At 38.7% G+C, this 23,232-nt stretch overlaps 1 protein-coding gene across 2 annotated transcripts in view; it reads left to right on the top strand.

The window, feature by feature from the left end:
• The window catches only part of PLD5 (phospholipase D family member 5), a 427,217-nt gene that overhangs the window by 383,085 nt on the left and 20,900 nt on the right, over nt 1–23,232 (top strand). For both annotated transcript variants that reach the window (XM_086342686.1, XM_086342687.1), the window contains exon 6: nt 19,140–19,337. In XM_086342686.1, the coding sequence (XP_086198812.1) occupies nt 19,140–19,337 (198 nt within the window). The remainder of the gene's footprint in view (nt 1–19,139; nt 19,338–23,232) is intronic.

Here is a 23,232-nt window from a genome sequence, read left to right as displayed (position 1 = left end):
CACATACTGATAACTAATATGGCTCAGTGTTTGTAAGACATCAATGAATCTGTGAAGTAGATGTGCCTTAAAAACAATGTTGGAGAGCATTTTAAAATTTCTAGAATATTTGGTAATACACTGGATACATTTGAAAGAGACTTTATGGGCTTCCCTGGTGGCTCAGAGGGTAAAGTATCTGCCTGCAATGCAGGAAACCTGGGTTCGATCCCTGCGTCCGGAAGATCCCCTGGAGAAGGAAATGGCAACCCACTCCAGTATTCTTGCCTGGAGAATTCCATGGACAGACGAGCCTGGTGGGCTACAGTCCATGGGGTCGCAAAGAGTCAGACATGACTGAGCGACTTCACTTTCACTTTCCAGGGGTATATACAGTTTCACTTGCCTATAGATTTTTTTCACTTTCTCCCCAACATTCACTTGGATTTTTTGCTATCAGTGGGGTTGAGAGAATTTGATTTCCAAGAACTGATGATTTTTCTGTACTTTGAATAATCATGTATAATTATAATAATTATAATAATCATGCATGATTTTTCTTTTCTAGCTGTTTTTCAGGCCCATGACCAATGAATAGGTTTTACCTCCTTTGTCAAAATACCTCTTTTTTCTAAAAGATAATGACTCTTGCAGACAATTACTTATCCCTTTCATGTGTATGGTCTTCTAAATTGACCCTCTAAAAACCCTCAAACATTGCCAGCATTAATGAGTTAAATGATGAAATTACCTATAGACACTTGGAGATTTAGTCACATCTGGAACCTGTGCCTCTCTCTCAGTAGTTGCTCAGTTGTGTCCAACTCTTTGCAATCTACAGTCTGGCAGGATTGTAGCCTGCCAGACTCCTCTGTCCATGGAATCCTCCAAGCAAGAATACTGGAGTGTGTTATCATTCACCTCTCCAGGGATCAAACCCAGTCTCCCACATTGCAGGCAGATTCTTTACTGGCTATATTCCATTACAGTTTTCTTTAGAGTCCCCCCAAAACAAATAAAGGATATTATTTCTTTTTTTCAGATGAAGAGAATGTCCTTTGCTGTTCTAATTTCCCTGTTCTTCCTATTCTTTCCTCATCTTTTCTTCTTCTTTCCTCAGCCTTTTCTTAAACCTCATCTTCTTTCACCTTTTTCTTCCTTTCCTCCCCTTGCTGAGTGGTGAAGTGAAAGTGTTAGTCATTCAGCCGTGTTCAACTCTTTGCCAGTCCATGGACAATAGCCCACCAGGCTCCTCTGTCCATGGGATTCTCCAGACACAAATACTGGAGTGGATTGCCATTGCCTTCTCCAGGGGATCTTCCCGACCCAGGGCTTGAACCCCGGTCTCCTGCATTGCAGGCAGATTCTTTACCATCTGAACCCCCACCAGGGAAGCAGTGGAGAATGCAAATTCAACCTGGCCCAAGCATTGAGACAAAAGAATAAAGGAGGAATGCTGGGGCGGGGGAGCGGGGAAGGGTTAATAGCAGCTTTCACATATACTTACCATCTCCTCTTTCCTCTCAATTATTTCTAACCTAAAAATAATGCATATGCTTTATGATTCCAGTATGACTTAAATTGTTTATTCTTCCTCAGTTAGCAGAAAACTGTTTTGAAACGTTCATTATTTTAAGTGAGCCAGAGCAAAGCTCCTTGTAGCTTTTTGGTGCCACAATCTTGATCTCAAAAGAGAAAGAACTAAATGTTGTTAGAAATATTTAAATGGGACTTCCCTGGTAGTACAGTGGATGGGAGTCCCCCTGCCAATGCAGGGGACACAGTTTCAATTCCTGGTCCGGGAAGATTACATATGCCACAGAGCAACTGACCCCCCGCACCACAACTTCTGAAGCCCATACAGCAAGAACCTTTGCTCAGCAACAAGAGAAGCCACCATAATGAAAAGCCCATTCACTGCAACTGGAGAAAGCTCTTATACAACAACAAAGACATAGCATAATCAAAAATTAATTAAATAAATTAAATATTCAAATAAACAAACAGTAACATTCTGTATAATTAATTGCTGGACCCTCATCCTTGGGCAGTTTTTTAATACTTTCAAGTTGCCTATTGTTGTTCACTCAGTCATTTCTGACTCTGCGACCCCATGGACTACAGCACTCCAGGCTTCTCTGACCATTATCTCTTAGAGTTTGCTCAAACCCATGTCCACTGAGTGATGATGTCATCCAGCCATCTCATCCTCTCTTGTCGTCTTCTCCTCCTGCCTTCAATCTTTCCCAGCATCAGAGTCTTTTCCAGTGAGTTGGCTCTTCACATCAGATGGCCAGAGTATTGGAGCTTTGGCTTTAGCATCAGACTTTCCAATGAATTTTCAGGCTTGATTTCCTTTAGGATTGACTGGTTTGATCTCTTTGCTGTCTAAGAAACGCTCATGTCTTCTCCAGCATCACAGTTTGAAAGCATCAATTCTTTGGCGCTAAGCCTTCTTTATGGTCCAACTGTCACATCCATACATGGCTACTGGAAAAACTATAGCTTTGACTATACGGACGTTTGTCAGCAAAGTGATGTCTCTACTTTTTTAATACTCTATCTAGATTGGTCACAGTTTTTCTTCCAAGGAGCAAGCGTCTTTTAATTTCATGGCTGCAGTCACCATCCACAGTGATTTTGGAGCCCAAGAAAATAAAATTTTCCCCATTTCCCCACTGTTTCCATTTTTTCCCTGTCTATTTTCCATGATCTTCATTTTTTGAATGATGAGTTTTAAGCCACGTTTTTCGCTCTCCTCTTTCACCCTCATCAAGAGGCTCTTTAGTTCCTTTTCACTTTCTGCCATTAAGGTGGTGTCATAGGACTGAAAAGAAGAAATACCTAAGCCTGAGAAATAAACACAGACTGGATTCCTGGGCCTCAGGGCTAGACAATTTTCTTTGCATTTTAGCTTTCTCAGTTTCAAAGCGACAGCAATCGTATTGACCTGCTTCCAAGGTAGTGGTTGCAATCATTGCAAAGCAGTTCAACTAATAAATTAGTGCCCTGCTGAGGAAAATGATTGATAGAGTGTAACAATGAAAAAGCACTTTAGTAGCGACAATACTCAGCAAAAAGCATTCAGTTTATTCAGAGGAGAAAGAAATGCTCCTTCCTATGGAGTGAAAAACAAAGGTTCCTGTGCCTGTGTTCCCTGCTTTTCCATTCAGTGATGTCAGTCTTTGGAAATTTTAATTTGAAATGTAATTTTGTGTTAGATTCAGAGAAGAATTTAACTTCCAATCTCAACTTGTTAGTAAAATAAATGTTGTCTTTCTCTTTGTGGAAATTCGTTTTATATGTATTTTTTAATTATACCAAATACTTGAAACATGCAGAAGATGACAGTGTTTGTTCCATGGCCAGGGTTGAGCTGCTATGTATGTTGTCCTGAGATGTTCAGCCAGCGAGGACCCAAGGCATGAACCAGAGGAGGAAGGTCTCTTCCTTCTTTGCATGACAGCTCTGATTTCTCCATGTGGTTGCACCTCAGTGTTCGTCTTTTGGAGAAATCATCAAGGCTCCAAGTATATTTCTAACAGCCCTTGATAGACATGTATAACTTCTTCTTTTGTGTATATTGCTTCTAGAAGAGACCCTCATCACTAAAGTGAGAAAAGACAACAAAGGGGAAGGATAACCAGAGGGTGAACTCTTCCTAAGAGTCAACTACACTGATTGTATGTGCATTAACTCTATCTGCAGTATGTGTGATCATCTCATTTCACCTACCTCGAGACCTCTGGGTAAACGTTATGGAAGACATCGTAAATATGCCCAGTGTCTATTACCCCAAAATAATGTTCATTATTATATATAGGAAACCACCAAAGGGAAAAATACATCCAAAATCTAACCACTTTAATACTAGTATTTTCTGTTCCCACCAATCTATGTCCACAGGTACATGTATTAATATTTTAATTTGGTTGCAAATAGTACATATCTAAAATGCACAAAAATATATATTTAACTATTCTCTCATTGAAAATACAACAAATGTTATTATACCAAATTTAAAATATTAATAAAAATACTGATAAAATAAAACCATAAGCCCCCATATTTGCAGTTTACTTTTTTTATTACAATGAAAAGCAACCATACTATTTACAGTATTTTGTAGTATGTTGTTTTTACTTTAACCATGAAATGAACATTGTCTAGTATCGAAGTACATATCTACAATACCATGAAATAATCAAAGTATATTCACATATATAAGTATTTGTAATTTATTTAACCAATATCCTAGTGGCCATTTAGATTACTGCTGATTTTCTTTTTTTCTAACATGTACCTATTTCATCAATGCTATGCTGAACAACTCAATAACTGTTGAATTAGGGATATGATCTCTGTACGTCTTGACCTCTAAATTTTTAAAATGAGAGGTTTCAAGTAGTTAATAAGGAAACTTGCTTTTAAAAATCAAATAGAAACTAGGCATAATATATTCAAACTGCTGAATAATAAACATTCAAAGACAAAGAGAAAATAGAAAAGATATATTACATATAGGAACAGCAACAGGAATTAAAGAAGACTTCTTGTCAATTGCTATGCAAACCAGAAAACAATGAAGTAACATTTTTTAAATGCTGGGGGGAAAATCTGTCAATCCAGAATTTTATAATTAGTGAAAATGTCTTTCAAAATTAGAAAGCAGTAATGAAGAAGAAATAAAGACTTTCTCTGACAAACAAAATTGAGAAAAGTCCTTACCATCAGAACTGAACAAGAAGTGTTAAAAGAAGTTCTTCAGGAAGAAGTATAATAAAAGCAATTGGAATTTATACCAAGAAATGAACACTAGAAAAAAAATATACATATATAAATTTTCCTCACTTTAATTGTTTTAAAAAATAGCTGATGTCTATAAAGAAAAATAGCAAGGTACTTTGTGTTTTACCATATGTAAAAGTAAAATTTATGACAATAGCACAAAAGATGGGAAGGATAAATTGAGAATATATTATTACAAGGTACTTACATATAAAATGCCATAAAATCTTGCTGACTAAATTTTTAAGTAGTTTAATAACCCCTACAATTTTTAGGGGACAAATTAGGCAATAAATATCAAAACTCTTGTTTAAAAGTAAGTAAATAAAAGTATATATTTAAATGTAGGGCAATAATTCTAAGCCTACTTAAAACTGTTTGAACCAATGCATAGATAATAAGATCAGAGGCTGGGGATAAAAATGGAATATTGAATGATACTCAATTAATTCAAAGAAGGAAGAAAAAATTTTAAACACAAAAATAGAAAAGAGCTACAAAGATGGTATATTTTAATACAACAGTATTATCAATTACATTAAATATAATTGGTCTAAATATACCACTTGCAAGATTGTCAGAGAAATAAACAAATCCACAATTATAAATGAAGACTTCAACATTCACTTTGTATTCAATTTGCAGTAATTGATAGAGTAAGTACAGAGAAAATCAGTAAGGATATGGAAAATTTGAAAACCGCTATCAACAACTTGTCCAAATTGACATTTGTAGAATATTTTATCCCAAAACAGTAGAATTGATATTATTTTCAAGTGTGTATGGAACAATTACCAAGATATCTCAAATCATCAGCTGTAAAACAAAACTTGAACTTTTCAAAAGTTAGAATTATACAAAATATGTTCTCATATCACAGTAAAATCTATGAAGAGAGTAAAATCAATTTGAAAAAAAAAGTACCTAGAAAATATCCCATATATTGACTAGATCAAGAGGAGATCACAAGGAAATTGGACAATACTTTGAATTGAATGAAAATGAAAATGCAATATATCAAAATTTGTGGATGCAACTAAAACAGTGACTCAAGGGAAATTTAAAACACAAAATACTTGTTAAGAAAAAAGATTTCCAATGAGCGAAATAAAAAACTGGTTCTTTGACAAATTAGCAAAATTGATAAACATCTAGCTTAACCATCTAAGGAAAATAGAGAGATGACATAAACTATAAATATCAGGAATTCAAGAGGGGAACATAACTACAGATTTCATAGACATTAAAAAGATAATAACAAAATGCTATAATCAATTCTATGGCCATAATTTTGATGAGTTAGGTGAAATGGATAAATTCCTTCAAAAAATACCAACTATAAAGCTCAATCAATAAGAAAAAGGTAACATTAATAATACTTTATCTATTAAAGGAATTGAATATGTAGAAAATACTTTCCATAAAGAAAACACCAGGCCCAGTGGTTGCTAAAGACTGAGGTTTGAAGCGTGGGTGACTACGAAGAGGCCAGGGGGAACTTTTGTGGGTGATGATACTGTCCTATACACTGATCATGATGGTGGTTACAGACTGTATATCAAAATTCTAAGAGCTATGTGCTATAAATCACACCAACGTTTTTGTAGGTCAGTCTCCTAAGACAATAGAAATAAAATTAAAAAATAAGCAAATGGGACCTAATCAAACTTTTAAGCTTTTGTACAGCAAGGGAAACCATAAACAAAATGAAAAGACAACTACAGACTGGGAGGAAATATTTACAAATGATGTAACCGACAAGGGATTAATTTCCAAAATATACAATTCAACAACAAAAAAACAAACAACTCAATAGAAAACCAGGCAGAAAACCTAAATAGACACTTGTCCAAAGAAGACATACAGATGGCCAACAGGCACATGAAAAGATGTTCACTATCACTAATTATTAGAAAATGCAAATCAAACCGGCAATGAGGTACCACCTCACCCTGGTCACAATGGCCATCTTTATAAAGTTTACAAATAACAAATGCTCAAGAGAATGTGAAGAAAAGGGAACCCTCCCACACTGTTGGTGGGAATATAAGTTGGTTGCAGCCACTATGGAAAACAGTTTGGAGCTTCCTCAAAAACCTAAAAATAGAGTGAATTCAGCAATCCTACTCCTGAGCATATATCTGGACAAAGCTATAATTCAAAAAGATGTATTCACTGCTCTGTTCAGAGCTGCAGTATTCATAATAGCCAAGACATGGAAACAACCTAAATGTCCATTGACAGAGGAATGGATAAAGAGGATGTGGTACATATACATACACGAGGAAGGAAATGGAAGCGTTAGTTGCTCAGTTGTGTCCAACTCTTTGTGGCCCCATGGACTGCCAGGCTCCTCTGTCCTTGGAATTCTCCAGGCAAGAATACTAGAAGGAGTTGCCATTCCCTTCTCCAGGGTATCTTCCCAATCCAGGGATCGGACCCCCATCTTCTGCATTGCAGCCAGATTCTTTACCAGACAAGAGCCACCAGACAAGCCCACATATACACAATGGAGTACTGCTCAGCCATAACAGAATGAAATGATACTACTTGCGGAAACATGCTGCTAAGTCGCTTCAGTCGTGTCCGACTCTGTGGGACCCCACAGACGGCAGCCCACCAGGCTCCTCCGTGCCTGGGATTCTCCAGGCAATAACACTGGAGTGGGTTGCCATTTCCTTCTCCAATGCATGAAAGGGAAAAGGGAGAGTTATACGACTCTTAGCGACCCCATGGACTGCAGCCTACTAGACTCCTCCGTCCGTGGGATTTTCCAGGCAAGAGTACTGGAGTGGGGTGCCAGTGCCTTCTCTGCACAGAAACATGGATGGACCTAAAGATTTTATACTAAGTGAAGTAAGTCAGAAAGAGAAAGAAAAATATCATGTGATATCACTTATATGCGGAATCTAAACTATGACACAAATGAACCTGTCTGCAAAACAGAAAACAGACTTTTGGACAGAGAGAGAGCAGACTTATTGCCAAGGGGAAGGGGGAGGGGGGAGGGATGGAGTGGGCATTTGGGATTAGCAGATGCAAACTATAATAGTATATATAGAATGGATAAACAGCAAGGTTCTACTGTATAGCACAGGGAACTATATTCAATGTCTTGTGATAAACCATAATAGAAAAAATATTAGAATGTATATGTGTGTGTGTGTGTGTGTGTGTATTTAACTGAATCACTTTGCTGTATAGCAGAAATTAAAACATTGTAAAGCAACTATACTTGAATTTTTAAAAAAGAGCTCTATGCTTAAAGAGGTGAATTTTACTATAGGTACACAGTACATTAATGAAAATGAAAACTACTTTTTAAAATATTTATTTATTGGCTGTGCTGGGTCTTCCTTGCTGCATGCAAGTTTTCTCTAGCTGTGGCAAGTGGGAGCTACTCTTCATTGTGGTCCACGGGTTTCTCATTGCAGTGGCTTCTCTCGTGTGGAGCACAGGCTGTGGGCATACAGGCTTCAGTACTTGGTGGCACACAGGCTCAGTAGTTGTGGAACATGGGCTTAGTTGTTCTGTGGCATGTGGAATCTTCCTGGACCAGAATCGAACCTGTGTCTCTTGTATTGGTAGGCAGATTCTTATCCACTGTACCACCAGGGAAGTCTGGAAAATAAATTTTTTTAAAATCTGTGATTTCATAATAGTATTGTCTTCAAAAACTATCAGTAAATATTTAATAATGCAGTGTAGGCTGGTTGTTTTGGATAGTCAAGCATAAGATTTTAGAACAGACTTCTTGTAGATCCGTGATTCCTATGGAGAAAACAAAACCAGTAATAGGATAAAGCATGGCTGTTTTTCAACATTCTATTGTACATGTGCTAAGCTTGAGTCACCTCAGTGAATATTGATAAGCTGCTTGTATAAATGATGCTGTATGTTTCTTAGCCATGAATTATGTTCTATGTTTCATGCTGTCATTTTAACATAGGAGCCTTTTAATACGTATGTAGGATCACTATTTTTCTATATCACAGAGATAACTAGAGAAAAAAATCTTGTGCTCCTCTTAATGCTTATAAAATTGCTGCATTCCAAAAAAATTTGAGTGCATGTTGTAGAAAAAAAAGTCTAAAATTATCTGAGAAGAAATTGAAGCCATTTCTCCTATAAAAATCAAAGTAGGATTTTTAAATAATGAAGAAATGGATTTATTCACTACTATATTGTCTGTATTTGCATAAATACAATGTATCAAAAATAGAAAAATTACTCTGCCCTTTCATTTAAATGTTCAGGCATATACTAGTTGTATTACCTTTTTATTAACGTCAATTCTAATTTACAAGTAAAAAGGTCATTTGGAATCAAAAAGTGAAATCTATTGAACTGTTAAAAACTGAGTGAATAGAAATGTTTAATGGCAGGAAGAAATTAAAAAAAACAACGGTGAAGAAAGAGAAACAAGGCACAAAAGAGAAGCTATTTCGTTCCTTTCTCACACACACTTCCAGCCTCGTTGCCCACTCCTGGGCTTAGTAAGCAGCACTGAGAATGCTAATTGAGTCCTGGCTTCACTGAGAAATTCATCGAAGACTCTTTACTTCCTATCCACTCCCTGCTGAACTATCTCCTGCCCAACTTCCTTTAAGAAAGACAGAGAAACAGAAAACTTTCCTAAACACACTTAAGAAATGGGCAAAGGTCTAAGGGGAAAGGTTTTCTAACTGCCGACATCAACAAAAGAAATGCTTCAGTGCTCCTCTTTGCTCATGGACCTTGTTCATTTCTTCCTTCTTGAAATCCCCCTCAGTTTTTTAGTTTTTCAAAAATTTTTCTCCTGTGACACTGAACTCTTTCGGTTCCTCTCCTGCCTTTTTGACTGGTCCTTTGTTGTCTCCTGTTAGGGGTTCCTAAGTACTGAGTTCCTTCCTTGATTAATGGTGTTCCCTGTGATTTCATTCATCCATTCATTCATTTAAGAAATACTTATCAAAAATCTGTTACGTACTAGGCACTGCAAACATAGCAGTCAACGTTGCTCTTGAAAAGGGACAGTATAAAAGACAAAGGCACTCATAATCCATTCTGAACAGCCCACCTATTCTTCCTGCAATAATCATCTGCTCTTGTAGTGGCATCCACATTTCTGTGATGTTGGTTCGCCCATTTATGCCACCGGTTCAGATTCAGAGTTACCAACCCACTGAACCACCATCCAGAGCATCGTGTTTAGAGTGTGGATCCTGGGGCTGCGCTGATTGTGCCCAGATTCTGATTACACTCCTTCCTAAGTGTTTGGCCTTAATCGTTCTGTGCCTCAGCCCCCTGTGTGTTAAAGGAGACGATAATAGTGCTCACCTGACTTAGTTGTTCTGAAGACTAAGGGAGTTAATAAAAATGAAGTTTATAAAGCAGTAAGACCTCAATAAATGTTAACTCTTTTCACCAATTGAATTTCACAAATGAACTTCAAACTCACAAGGTCTGCAGTCAGATTTGCTCTGTTTATTGTTCATTCTAGTCACCCACTTTAGAAACCCAGGAGTCAGCTCTGTCTCTTTCCATTCCTTATCCCCACACATTTAATAAACTGTCCTCTCAGGTCCTGCAACCGTGACCTCCTATTTCTGTGGTTCGGGACTTCAACATCTCTTCCAGGCCCTGCTTCTTATTTCTTTGTTTCTTTCCCACCTATTCAGTGTCAGACGAATTGGGTAATGACACTTCATTAACATTCCAAGTACAATTCCCAAACTGGTGGCCAGAGGGCCAACTCAGCAGGCTAATATTTTGTGGCTAGCCAGAAATATTAAAAAATAAAATTTGATGTCATCATGCAAGGCATACACTCCCTACGTCAGCTTCAATCTCCTCTATTCATAAGGCTTTACACGCATTTACGTCACGTTTGTTCTGATGCCCAGGCAGATGGGTTTCTGACCTCTAACATGAAGGGTGATGGGCCCACACTCCGTAATATACCAGCCTTTCACTTACCAGAACTTCCCCTCCCACCACTCATTCTCTCTAAGCTTATGCTCCTGACATTTCTTTTTTTTTTTTGAATGAAATTTAAGCTTTATTGCCCACAAATAAGCTTTATTGGATTACAGTCATGCCCCATTATTTTACTCTTTTTATCTATGGCAGCTTTTGTGTTGGAGTGGCATGGTTGCATAGTTTTTTTTGTTTTTGTTTTTTAATTTTATTTTATTTTTAAACTTTACAGTATTGTATTGGTTTTGCAAATATCGAAATGAATCCGACATTTCTTATCTCCCTGCCTTTGTTCACGCCCTCTATTCTTCCAGGTTTGTCCTCCCAACTCTGCTTGTTGAAACTGTTGTTTCAAGATCTTTCAAGATCTTTTTCCAGTTCTCTACCCCCATGAGGCCATTTCACATCCATCTAATTTGGCAGTCATCTGCTGCTCAAGCTATCAGCTATTTAATCACAGAGGATTTGGCCAAAACCTATGAAAATTCTCCTTATAAACCTGCAGATATGCAGGCTTCACACCTGCTGAACTCTCTCTTGATCCAGAGGTTAAAAATCCCTTATAAATGCAACCTCTTTCCCTCCTATATGAATCTTCCAAAATGTGGGTGATATTTCCCTTAAGCAGTTTGCAGATTCTACATTGATTTATAGCTTGTTTTTGTGCTCTCCTGACTACCACCACTCCTTCACACCCCAGCCCACCCATGCACACAGTTATACATCAAACATGCTCAGTTTTTAATTACTGGATTGAACTGAATTATTTATAAAGTCTGGATACCAGTCTGTAAACTGACTAAGCAGTCACTATTTTATAAAAATTGCATTGCTTGTAAGATCAGAGAAATTTATTATTTTATATTATACAAGGGACAAACACACCTTTCTGGTAATGTTTGGTTGCCAGACTGTTTTCTCTGCTATAATTGCCCTTAGACATTTATTTCTTTTGAGTTATTTATGACAGCTGTGTCTTAGTAACCCAAAAACATGTGGAAAGAATTGAGTAATTTAGCTTTCATTTTAGGTCCAAATAAGAAATTTGAATTTGGAAAACAAAACATCTGACCTTTTAAATTTTTATTTATTTATCTACCTATCTATTTATTAATTTATTTTCACACTCAGTGACATAACCTCCATTTGTTTCCATCAGATCACTCTTACTGACCAGTTTTATCTGCTGTTGGTATTTGGAGTCCCAGTGGCTCTGCTACGTTTTTTTAACGTGCTCACAGGGCACATTCATGGTTGATCTGGTCGTTCTGTTCTCCCACTTGTGTTATTTTATGTGGGGGACATTGTCCTAAACAGATTATGTGTGTTTGTTTAATCATTGCAGGAATCTTATGAGCATTATTATCATCCCCACTTGACATCCCCACTTAAAGAATGGGTGAGCTACAGACACAAAAGGTTAAGGAACTTGCCCTGAGTCACAGTGGAGAAGGTTGTGAGAACCAGAATCCGAGCCCAAGTCCTTGCTCTACACACTAACGCAATAATCACCCTGACTGGCTGGCCATTGTACTCAGGGTTGTCAGCCAGCCCAATGGTGGCCCTGACTAGGGCAGAACAGTCTCTTTTTTACCATTCTGAGATGTTTCTAGAGCTCCACGGACAGAGAAGAGATGAGAACCACTGGGGTTAAGTATATAGGTATAGCATTTCATTTAAAAGCTAGGTAGCCTCCCACCCTGGTTGCTCTGCCACTTTGGTGTTAGTAAAGTGTCACAGTGCCGCCCATGAAGGAATTACTTAATGCGAGGAACCTGAAGAACTGTGCTCCGAGCTGCCAAGAAATGAATCAAGAGGAAGGGAGCAGAATGGAGGCAAAAACATCTCTCTGGAATGAGAGGGGAATCCTTTTTTTGTTTTGAAAAATTTCAGAGCTTTTCTATCCTTCAAGGTCTTAAAGCAGACTGTGAGTACTAAAAGAGTTTGTTAGATTATAATATAAAAATGAAACCCACTAAAGACTGTCCACTTGCCCCTTTTCCCCACAATTATACGACTTGGTTGCAAAAGAGTAGCATGAGATTTATACATTTGGTGGGGTTTCTGTTTTTTTTTTAAAAAGAGTTTCTCTCCATCTACAGTTTCCTTAAATATTTCATCTTTGCATGAATAAGAAGGTAATGGATGAAATTCACATTGATGTTAATTAACATCCTGATACACATGTGTGGCCAGATGTTTACTGTACAAGCCTGAAAGGCAAATATAGTCACTTGGGTCTGGCCCAACATATGAAAAGGGGATCGAATAAAATGAACTGAAAGGGGCATGATCTCAGCTTCCTCACTGCTCACTGAGAAGAGAAGAGAGAAAACAGGAATGATAGGAGGAGCTGTGGTAACATTTTGGAATAATTTTTCAACTCTTCTAAAGAAGCAGGATAAAGTTAAAGTACTCCAAAGAATAACTGAAATGTGTTTCCAATTTGTTTCCTCCTATTCCACTCTTAACCCCATTCTTTTAAAATCCCTCCCATTATTAGCATTCTCTGGTCACTGTTTTATCTATTGATTTTCCTTTGACCAGACAAAGCCAAGAAATTGACGTGTGAATTCCTTACAGACAAAAGTTAAAGATGCCAAAAGAATAGTGGTACTTTGGAAAGTTTTCAGACTCTTTTAAAAGATGATGCATCGACAGAAAGAAGGAAGGGAGGGAGGGAGAAATGGGAGGGAAGGAAAGGAAAAAGCAAAACCCTTCATTCATCCTACTATTAGGGGACAAAACATACACACCCTAGAAGTTGAGAATTACGTTTTATTAGATGGACATACTGAAGACTCAAGCCTGGGAGGCAGGCTCTCAGATAGCTCTGAGATGTAAGGGAGGAGCCAGGATATATAGGAGTTTTGCAAAAACAAACCAGGTAGTTTTACATCAAAAAATTTATGCTAACTAAAGAAAAAACAAACATCTCAAGTTAATGAGGTTGGTGCTTTCCTATGTGTGGAAAGATTGAAATGATTCGGTCTTATTGAAATGATTCCTTTGATAGGCACCGTAACTAGGGCCAGTACCCTGTTTTTCTCCAGGCAGAAACCCCTTGGGGTGAACAGTCTGGAATGACTGCAGACAAGGAATTGATGTGTGAGTTCCTTATAGCCAAAAGTCAAAGATGGCAAATGAACTGTGGTACTTTGGAAAGTAGCATCCTTGGTTTCCTTACGTGGCAGACAGTATTCTTCATCCACACTATGAAGGAATATTCTGAGGTATCTGCACAGCGTTGTCGGGAGAAAGAGCCAGGACTGAAGTCAGAGGACATTATTCTGTGATCTTGCAAGTCACTTCCCCTTTAGGGATCTCAGTTTCCTTAATTTTGAAACAAGGTTGAACTAGCTGTTCTCTAAGGTTTTTACATTCTCCTTTTTTCAATTAGTTGTGTTCCTACTGGCAAGCATTTTTATTTCCACTTGGTAACAAAGAAAACAAGACATCAGAAAGTTAAGTGGTGTGGACCACCCACTGTGGAAGTGCAGGGGCCAAAGAGCACATTTCTGAGCAGGAGGCTATCTTGAGCTGCTAAGATTCAATTCTTTATTTTCCATCCCCAGTAACAAAAATTTCACCTTGAGGGCAGAAACAAAAATCGAGTTAGAGCTCCTAGTAATTAAATTTCCTGCAGTAACTCAGAATATAAATCAACCACTAACTGGATGCATGAGAGTTGCTCAGTGTTGCAACTTCTTTTGTCTTTGTCAAGAAAATTAAAGAAATACCGGTTCACATTTTTATAAAATCATGAAAACAACAAGCCAGACATCCATAAATGATAGATTGAGCTGTGGTTAAGCTCACTTGGATTAATTATTCTGAGTTTCAGCGAAGAACGATGCTAATGCATCCCCTTATTCTGCTGACAAGAGCATCCATCAGCTGCCTGCTTTGGCTTCTGTGTCACCAATAAAATCCACTAAACCAAGCCTGTCTCCCTTTATACTGTCTCTCATCCCCTAAGTAGGAAGAGTTTCTTTTTTTTTTTTTTTTTCTCACTGCATTTCCCTTCATAACTCCCTCCCACTAACTTTGAGAAAATAAAGGAAAAAGAAGATTTTCTGGTATAATTATATTTCCCCTAATTCTTATTTTGCTTTGAAATGGAGACTATGAATATAAGTAGAAATTCCAAGGCAGAAAAAAAAGAGGACTTAACCCTCACCTGAAGGAACTTCTCGTCCCTCTTTGTGAGCAATTCTTCCCAACGATGAAATATTAAACGGAACTTTCAGATTCCCTGCTCACTACCTGTGTGTTTGGACATTTCCCTTAATCTCTCCAAACCTTAGTTTTCTTACCTGTGCAATGAGTTGTTGTGAAATTTAAATGAATGCAGACTTGTGAAGGGTTCCCTGGTGGCTCTGCAGTAAAGAATCTGCCTGCAATGCAGGAGATTCATGTTTGATCCCTGGGTTGGGAAGATCCCCGGAAAAAGGAAATGGCAACCCACTCCAGTGTTCTTGCCTGGGAAATCCCATGGACATAGGAGCCTGGCAGGCTATACATTCCATGGGGTCACAAAAGAGTCAGATACGACTTAGCAACTAACCAACAACAACAAGAAGACTTGTAGAACATTTAGAACAGTGTCTGAAGCATAGTAAGCACTATAGTAAACTAGTATTACTTCTGTTATTTCTCCCTAAGCAGTGAGTATCTGCTGGATTGTCTCAAACTCAAACACTTCAGAAAAAGAATCTTTTTTACAAGCAAACAAAAACAAATAATTAGAACCTATGGGAAAAACCCCCAATAAATTTGGAATGGTAGAACTAAATTTTGTGTTGCTTACATTGTTAAACTGCAAATAAAATTTACTCATTGGATCCTAAAAAATGAAAGAAAAAAACACTTCAGCAGGGCCTCCCATAATATCCTAGTGCAAGGGACATAAGGGAACCGTTGATGTAATTCAAGTTGTAAATAAAATCATTACCCTTAGAAGAGATTTTTGGCAGGGTGTTCCAGGTTGTTTGAGGCCCTAAACCTTTCTGACCTCCATGGGTTGATCACTAACACATTCCTACTTTGTGAAAAAGAGAATCCGTCTTCTCCTAAAAATAACTGTCTTCCAAAGAATCATTAGCTGATAAATCTCCAGCTTTTTCAAGGTAGTTTTACTCAAACAATTGGGCCATTCAATTAACCATCAGTTGTGTGATTGAACTGAAAAGTCAGGGCAGCCCATCAGAGTACCTCCACTGATCAGTCAAAGAATCTCTCAGTTTAACTTTTTGTTCCTTTGATAATCTGGACATAAAAGCTCTTCAGAAGCCTAATCTTTGTTATTTTCCCCTCTGCCAGCATTTTAGAAATGTCTGTTCATAAACCTGTCCTGAATTTTGGCTCTGACTGAAAGATCTCCAAAACAAAAGCCAATTTCTTTTTTTCCCCATCTTCACTTGATACCAGCCTAAATCAAATACATATATTTAGAAATGGGTTTGAGTCATTCTAAGATTGAGAGGACGATAGAAGTCAAGTTCTCTTTATATCCCTAGAGGGCAAATCTTGGCTTGTTTCATTGCCTTTGGATTCTGAAGCTGTAATGTAGTCACGGCAAAATGATGTCAGACATTGCAGAGAAAAGCTCACAAAAAGCAGCTTACACAACAGGGGGAAAGGAACACTTAATCTTTGTTTAGCATGCAGTCACTGGAAATATTAGCTGCTAGAGGAAATCTAAGTAGAGTGCACAGAGAGACAGTGACCTCTTGCATGTCGATGATGATAAATGGTGCATAAGGGGAGCCCTGGGGATGATAAATGCTGACAATGTTTATAAATACACTTCTCTCTAGCTGATCATACCTAAAGGGACAAACATCATTCATAATTATGACACCATTAAAATAAGCATTTTTATTTTTTGCTTCCAGATTTTACATTAGCTTTTAAAGAATAACTTCATTAGATTTCCAGATTGAAATGTGTGATAGTATGCATTCCAACATAAGGTACATAACAGATTTCAGCAACACTGAAAATTTTCAGAAGCACCCCTTGACTTTAGGCTTTAAGGGTGAAGCCTCTTCCTCAAGTGCAGCCTTTCTTTATGCCTTTGTGCATGCTCATCGCTAAGTCGTGTCCAACATACCCTTATGTACAGCCATTATTGCCTTCATTCATTTATTCATTCCCCCTAAAAGCTTCCTGCTTTGCTTCCTGGGCCACTTCCTGTTTCAGATGGAACCGTGTTGACTATCCGGTACTCCCTCCGCAGTGTGACTTAGGATAGAGCAGCAGCCAACACACACTGAGTGCTGGGCACTGTGCTTACTGCAGTAACTTGTCTGCTTCCAGCACTCAAAACCCTGTGATGTGCATGTTCTAGAGATAAGGAGGTGTCATTGCCCTCAAGCCAAAAACCAGCCTGCATGCTGGAGATGAGCAATTTGCTTGTTTCAAGGAGATAGAGTGACACTATGGCCACTTGCAGGGTGTAAGGAAGATGAATTTAGGGAAGACTATAAGTCTTATGAGGTTTGGGCCTTGGACAAGGTTTTGCAGGGGAGGGTATAAGGAAGCAGGGAATAGGGTATAAGGAAGCTCAGGATTGGATGCTACTGGAAATAGAACAACTTGGTGATTAGGTGTTTTAATAAGCCATCAGTTATAGAGGGGGATGAATTAAGGTTGAAATTGTGATTGGTAAAGAAGCAACTATCACCTATATCAACTAGGATGGGGCTCTTTGGTCATTTCTGTGCTTGGACAATGCTCACGTTTTGTGAGTGTTCACACAGGATTACAGAGAGGTCTTTTCTGGACGTCCATGCATGCTCAGTTGCTTAGTTGTGTCCAACTGCCTGCGACTCTATGGACGGTAGCCCACCAGGCTCCTCCGTCCCAGGCAAGCATACTGGGGTGGGTTGCCATTTCATCCTCCAGAGGATCTTCCCGGCCCAGGGATCGAACCTGCATCTCCTGCACTGGCAGGAGAATTCTTTACCTCTGTACTACCCGGGAAGCCCTGCATCTAGACAGTCAATAGCAATCTTTGGCACATTGGCTTGCAGATGCATCACACTATGATTTCTTTGTTGCAAGATCCTATTGGTCTCTTACTCTTGAAGGTGAAAGTCACTCAATCGTGTCTGACTCTTTGTTGACCCCATGGACTGTACAGTCCATGGAATTCTCCAGGCCAGAATACTGGAGTAGGTAGCTGTTCCGTTCTCCAGGGGATCTTCCCAACTCAGGGATCGAATCAGGTCTCCTGCATTGCAGGCGGATTCTTTACCAGCTGAGCCACATGGGAAACCCAAGAATACCGGAGTGGGTAGCCTATCCCTTCTCCAGCAGATCTCCCCAACCCAGGAATCAAACCAGGGTCTCCTGCATTGCAGGTGGATTCTTTACCAGCTGAGGCTACCAGGGTAGCCCCTCTTACTCTTGAGGCTTGTGTAGTCTTAAGAAGAATAGTAATTGCTAACATATTTTAAGTGGTTACCATGTGATAGGTACTATTCTAAGCCCATAAAAACATATTAACCATGTTATGTATCATAGCAATTGTATGAAATAAATAATATTACCTACTTTTTATGCAAGAAGAAAATTATGGTGAGAGATTAAGTATCTTGTCCAAAGTCATACAGTCAGAAAGTTGTTGGGCTGGAACCTAATTCCAGGCAGTCTGACTCCAGAATCCATGATCTAAACCATTTTGTTGTGCTGCAACTGAAAGCCAATCTTTATATTGCTGCATTATCTAAGGATTCATACCAAAAAATTTAATATTGAAGAAAAGAATTGGAAGAGCTTATTTAAAACGTGTTGATGAATATGGAAAAATTATCCATAAGAGTCCAAATCCACCTTGCAATGCAAGAGACACCAGTTCAATCCCTGGTCCAGGAAGATCCCACATGCTTCAGAGCAACTAAACCTGTGCTCCACAACTACTGAGCCTGTGCCTAGAGCCTGCGAGCTGCATCTACTGAAGCCGGCATGCCTTAGAGTCTGTGCTCTGCAACAAGAGAAGCTACTGCCATGGGAAGCCTGATCGCAGTAACAAAGAGTAAGCCCTGCTCAGTGCAACTAAGGAAAGCCCACGTGCAGCAATGAAGATTCAGCACAGCCAAAAAAAAGAAAATAAATGTATCTTTTTAAAAAAGAACTCAAATGCAAAAACAGGCAAAACTTCTCAAATATCTAAGCATTTTAATGACACATCATTTATGTATACCATAATATGACTCTATCTACGTACTTACAGATGCAGTATATATACATATATATGTGTGTGTGTGCGTGTGTGTGTGCATAGTTGTTATAGTATAGCAACTACAAGAAAAAAAAATCACTATTTCTGCATTCTTGTGCATTTTTTTGTCTGAGAATAACACCATCACATGTACATGGCATTGATGCTCTCAATTTTAATTTCACAGATGAAAGAACTCGGTGTCATCTTCTACAACTGCAGCTGCCTGGTCCTAGATTTACAAAGGATATTCGCTTTATATAGTTCATTAAAATTCAAGAGCAGAGTACCTCAGACCTGGTCCAAGAGACTTTATGGAGTCTATGACAATGAAAAGAAATTGCAGCTTCAGTTGAACGAAACCAAATCTCAAGCATTTGTGTCGGTGAGTTTTGCTCTTTTTTTCTCCTCCTCCTCCCCTCCTTCCTCCAAAAGCCCTTTATTAAGTTGTAATGTTTGAGTGCAATCTTATGTTGGGCAAAAATGAATACGACCAGTCTATCCTGACATATCCCTGGAAGAGTTAAAATATATCCATTCTTATACTCAAGCACATTCTGTCCCTAGTTACAATAACAATACCTGTTAATAATCATTCCTAGTTTCAGATACTTTGTGTTATCTGGTTGGATCCCCACCATCACCCATTAGGTAGACCCAAGATTATGACTGTGTTTCAAATGAAGATAGTGAAGTTTATCGACTAGCACAAAAACCATCAGATGGCAGGTGCCAAGAGAAACGCAAGCACCCAGGTCTTCTGACACCAGATGCTAATTTCAGTGCCTTTCACCAATGATTTTCAGACTCGATTTTAGCAATATAACCCTCTGAGGAAACCCTGCTGTGTAAAACAGACAAAAGCAGAGCTACTGTATTTGATTGGGGATAGAGGGCAAGAGGCCCTTCCAAAAGGTCAGGGCACAGTTTCCAGGCCTCTGACTACACTTGGAAGCCACCACCTGGATGCCCACACACCATAGCTATCCCAAACAGTATTGCTGAGAGTGGGCAATGTAAATATCTGAGCCTGCAGTCCTGGTCTTCAAACTTTAAAGCATCTAAGAACCAGACAGGGAACCTGATTGAAATGCAAACTTAAGGGACTTTCCTGGTGGCATAGAGGAACACAGGTTCAGTCTCTTGTCTGGGAAGATTCCACATGTCACGGAGCAACTAAGCCTGTGCTCTAGAGCCTGGGAGCCACAACTACTGAAGCCCGAATGCCCTAGTACCTGTGCTTCGCAATAAGAGAGGCCACCGCAATGAGAATCCTGCACACTGCAAGGAAGAGTAGCCTCTGCTCTCTGCAACTAGAGAAAGCCTGAGCAGCAATGAAGACCCAGCACAACCAAAAACTAAAAATAAATAAATAAGTTGTATTATTGTTATTCAGCTGCTGTTGTGTCTGTCTCTTTGTGACCCCATGGACTGCAGCACACCAGGCCCTTCTGTCCTTTACCATCTCCTGGAGTTTGTTCACATTCGTGTCCATTGAGTTGGTGATGCTATCTAACCATCTCATACTCTGTCGCCCCCTTCTCCTTTTGCCTTCAGTTTTTCCCAGCATCAGGGTCTTTTCCAATGAGTTGGCTCTTCTCATCCAGTAGCCAAAGCATTGGCTTCAGATTCAGCATGAGTCCTTCCAATGAATATTCAAGGTTGATTTCCTTTAGGACTGACTGGTTTGACCTCCCTGCAGTCCAAGGGACTTTCAAGAGTCTTCTCTAGCATCACAATTCGAAAGCATCAATTCTTTGACTCTTTAAGGTCCAACTCTCATATCCATACATGACTATTGGAAAAAAACATAGCTTTGACTATATGGACCTCTGTTGGCAAAGTGCTGACTCTGCATTTAATATGCTGTCTAAATTTGTCATAGCTTTTCTTCCAAGGAGCAAGCATCTTTTAATTTCATGGCTGCAGTCACCATCCACAGTGATTTTGGAGCCCAAGAAAAGAAAATCCATCACTGTTTCCATTTTTTTCCCCTTCTATTTGCCATGAAGTGATGGGACTAGATGCCATGATCTTAGTTTTGGGTTTGTTTTTTTTTTATAAGTAAGTAAAAAGTACAAACTTATAGTTCCCCCACCCTCACCAGGATCTGATCCACTGGACCTGGTAGAATTTTGATTTGAATCAGGCTTCTGAATTGATCCTGTTGCTCAGGTAAACTTCTCGGTACCATTCTCCCAAATTAATATGGCTGTTTCTCCACTGTCTTACAAGTTGCCAACAACTTTTATGTCACTGAAAAGGTTTTCATAGAAGAGGAAATAGTAGCTCTTTTGCCCATTAAAATGAAAGCACTTTCTGAAAATTTAGAAGCGTTGCGATAGAGAGAAAATTGAAGTTGCTTGTCTTAAATAAATTCATGTAAGTGTGAATAACATAAAATGATAGACTATGGAAGATTTCCATTAAGTAGAACTAAAAAGCTCCCTTTTTTGGTATGCGTACAGGTCAAACAATGCAGCAGCATATAGCATATCATCTAAGGCATTTTAGTAATAAATTTATTGCATATATTCAATTTTGTTTCCTCGTTAGACAACCCTGTAAAACAAGAAAATCAGATATTATTCTCAATTTGTAGATTAGTTGCAATAGGAAATTTTCCAAGGAACCCTTAATCCAGATTAATGGCAACATTAATGGTAACATGACACCCCAAGGGTCTAGCAGAACAGCTGGAAGCAGCAAGAAACAGGTGAGTTATAAAAGTACTTCAGATAATTGCTGGATTTTGAATTTACAGTTTGAATCTTAGAGATGAATGAATATGGTTGTTGCATAAATTTAAATTCTGACCCTTAAAAAATTGGGGGAGTCCTCCTTTGTTTATCCCAAAGTTAACACATCTACTTCAGAGAGAGGGCCCAGGCCTTTAGTAAAATCTATGAAAATGCAAGGGCTTTGTTATATTCCTCGTGCTAAGTCACTTCAGTCCTGTCTGACTCTTTGTGATGCTATGAACTGTGTAGCCCACCAGGCTTCTCTGTACATGGAATTCTCCAGGCAGAATACTGGACTGGGTTGCCATACCCTTCTCCAGGGATCTTCCCAACCCAGGGATTGAACCCTCTTCTCCTGCAACTCCTGTATTGCAGGCGGATTCTTTACCTCTGAGCCACTGAGGAAGCCCAGTGCTACAAAATATGTTGAGCTTTTTTAACAATTCTTTCCTTAAGCTATGATCTTTTAAACCATGCGGCACCTTTGTTTTCTATTTTTATTTATTTAATTATTTTAAATTATTGTTATTTTATTTTCCATTTTTTATTAATATCTCAAGCCTACCTTTGAATTTCAGTTCAGTAGATATTAATTCAACACCATTTTTTACAGAGGAATCAAATCTTACAGACATAAGATCAATAAAAGTCAGAAAACCCCTAATATTGGAATTGGTATCATTTGCCCAGAGATCCTTGGTCTCACCTCTGTTACAACATTAATCACATTTTTGTAGCTATTTGTTTATTGATTATCTCTCCCACTATTTTGGGCTTCCATGGTAACTCAGATGGTAAAGAATCTGTCTGCAATGTGGGAGACCTGGGTTCAATCCCTAAGCTGGGAACTGGGTTGGGATTCCTGAGTTGTCCCTGGAGAGGGGAACAGCTACCCACTCCAGTATTTTGGCCTAGAGATTTCCATGGACTGTATAGTCCATGGGGTCGAAAAGAGTCAGACGTGACTGAGCAACTTTCACTTTCCCACTTTTTTATAAGGCTTCAAAGGTCATATCATACATTGTACTCTCTTCATCGTTGTTGCTTCCAGTACTTCCCTCAGGCCTCCCTAAAGCAGCAGTAAATTTTGGATTGGTTCTATTAGTAGTAATATCAATAAAAAGTTCCAGGATACATACAGTTTTCTGAGTATATGTGCCAAACAAATGTCAGGGCAAATTTATTTAAGTTCAAAATATTTGTTATAAATTATCTTAAAATAGTATATTATATTTTTATAGGCTTACAGTCCCAACACTAAATTAACACACAAAATATATATTTGAGAGCCTTAAGAATTATCATTCCCAAAATTAGATTTTAGGTGATTAATAACTTAGCATGCTGCTGCTAAGTTGCTTCAGTCGTGTCCGACTCTGGGCGACCCCATAGCCGGCAGCCCACCAGGCTCCCCCGTCCCTGGGATTCTCCAGGCAAGAATACTGGAGTGGGTTGCCATTTCCTTCTCCAATGCATGAAAGTGAAAAGTGAAAGTGAAGTCGCTCAGTCGTGTCCGACTCTTAGCGACCCCATGGACTG

The sequence above is a fragment of the Bos grunniens genome, chromosome 16, assembly GCF_055505025.1.
Source record: "Bos grunniens cultivar Pamir isolate PY7600 chromosome 16, Bosgru_T2T1.0, whole genome shotgun sequence".
Taxonomy (NCBI): Eukaryota; Metazoa; Chordata; class Mammalia; order Artiodactyla; family Bovidae; genus Bos; species Bos grunniens.
This window is presented reverse-complemented; position numbering and strand designations above follow the sequence as displayed.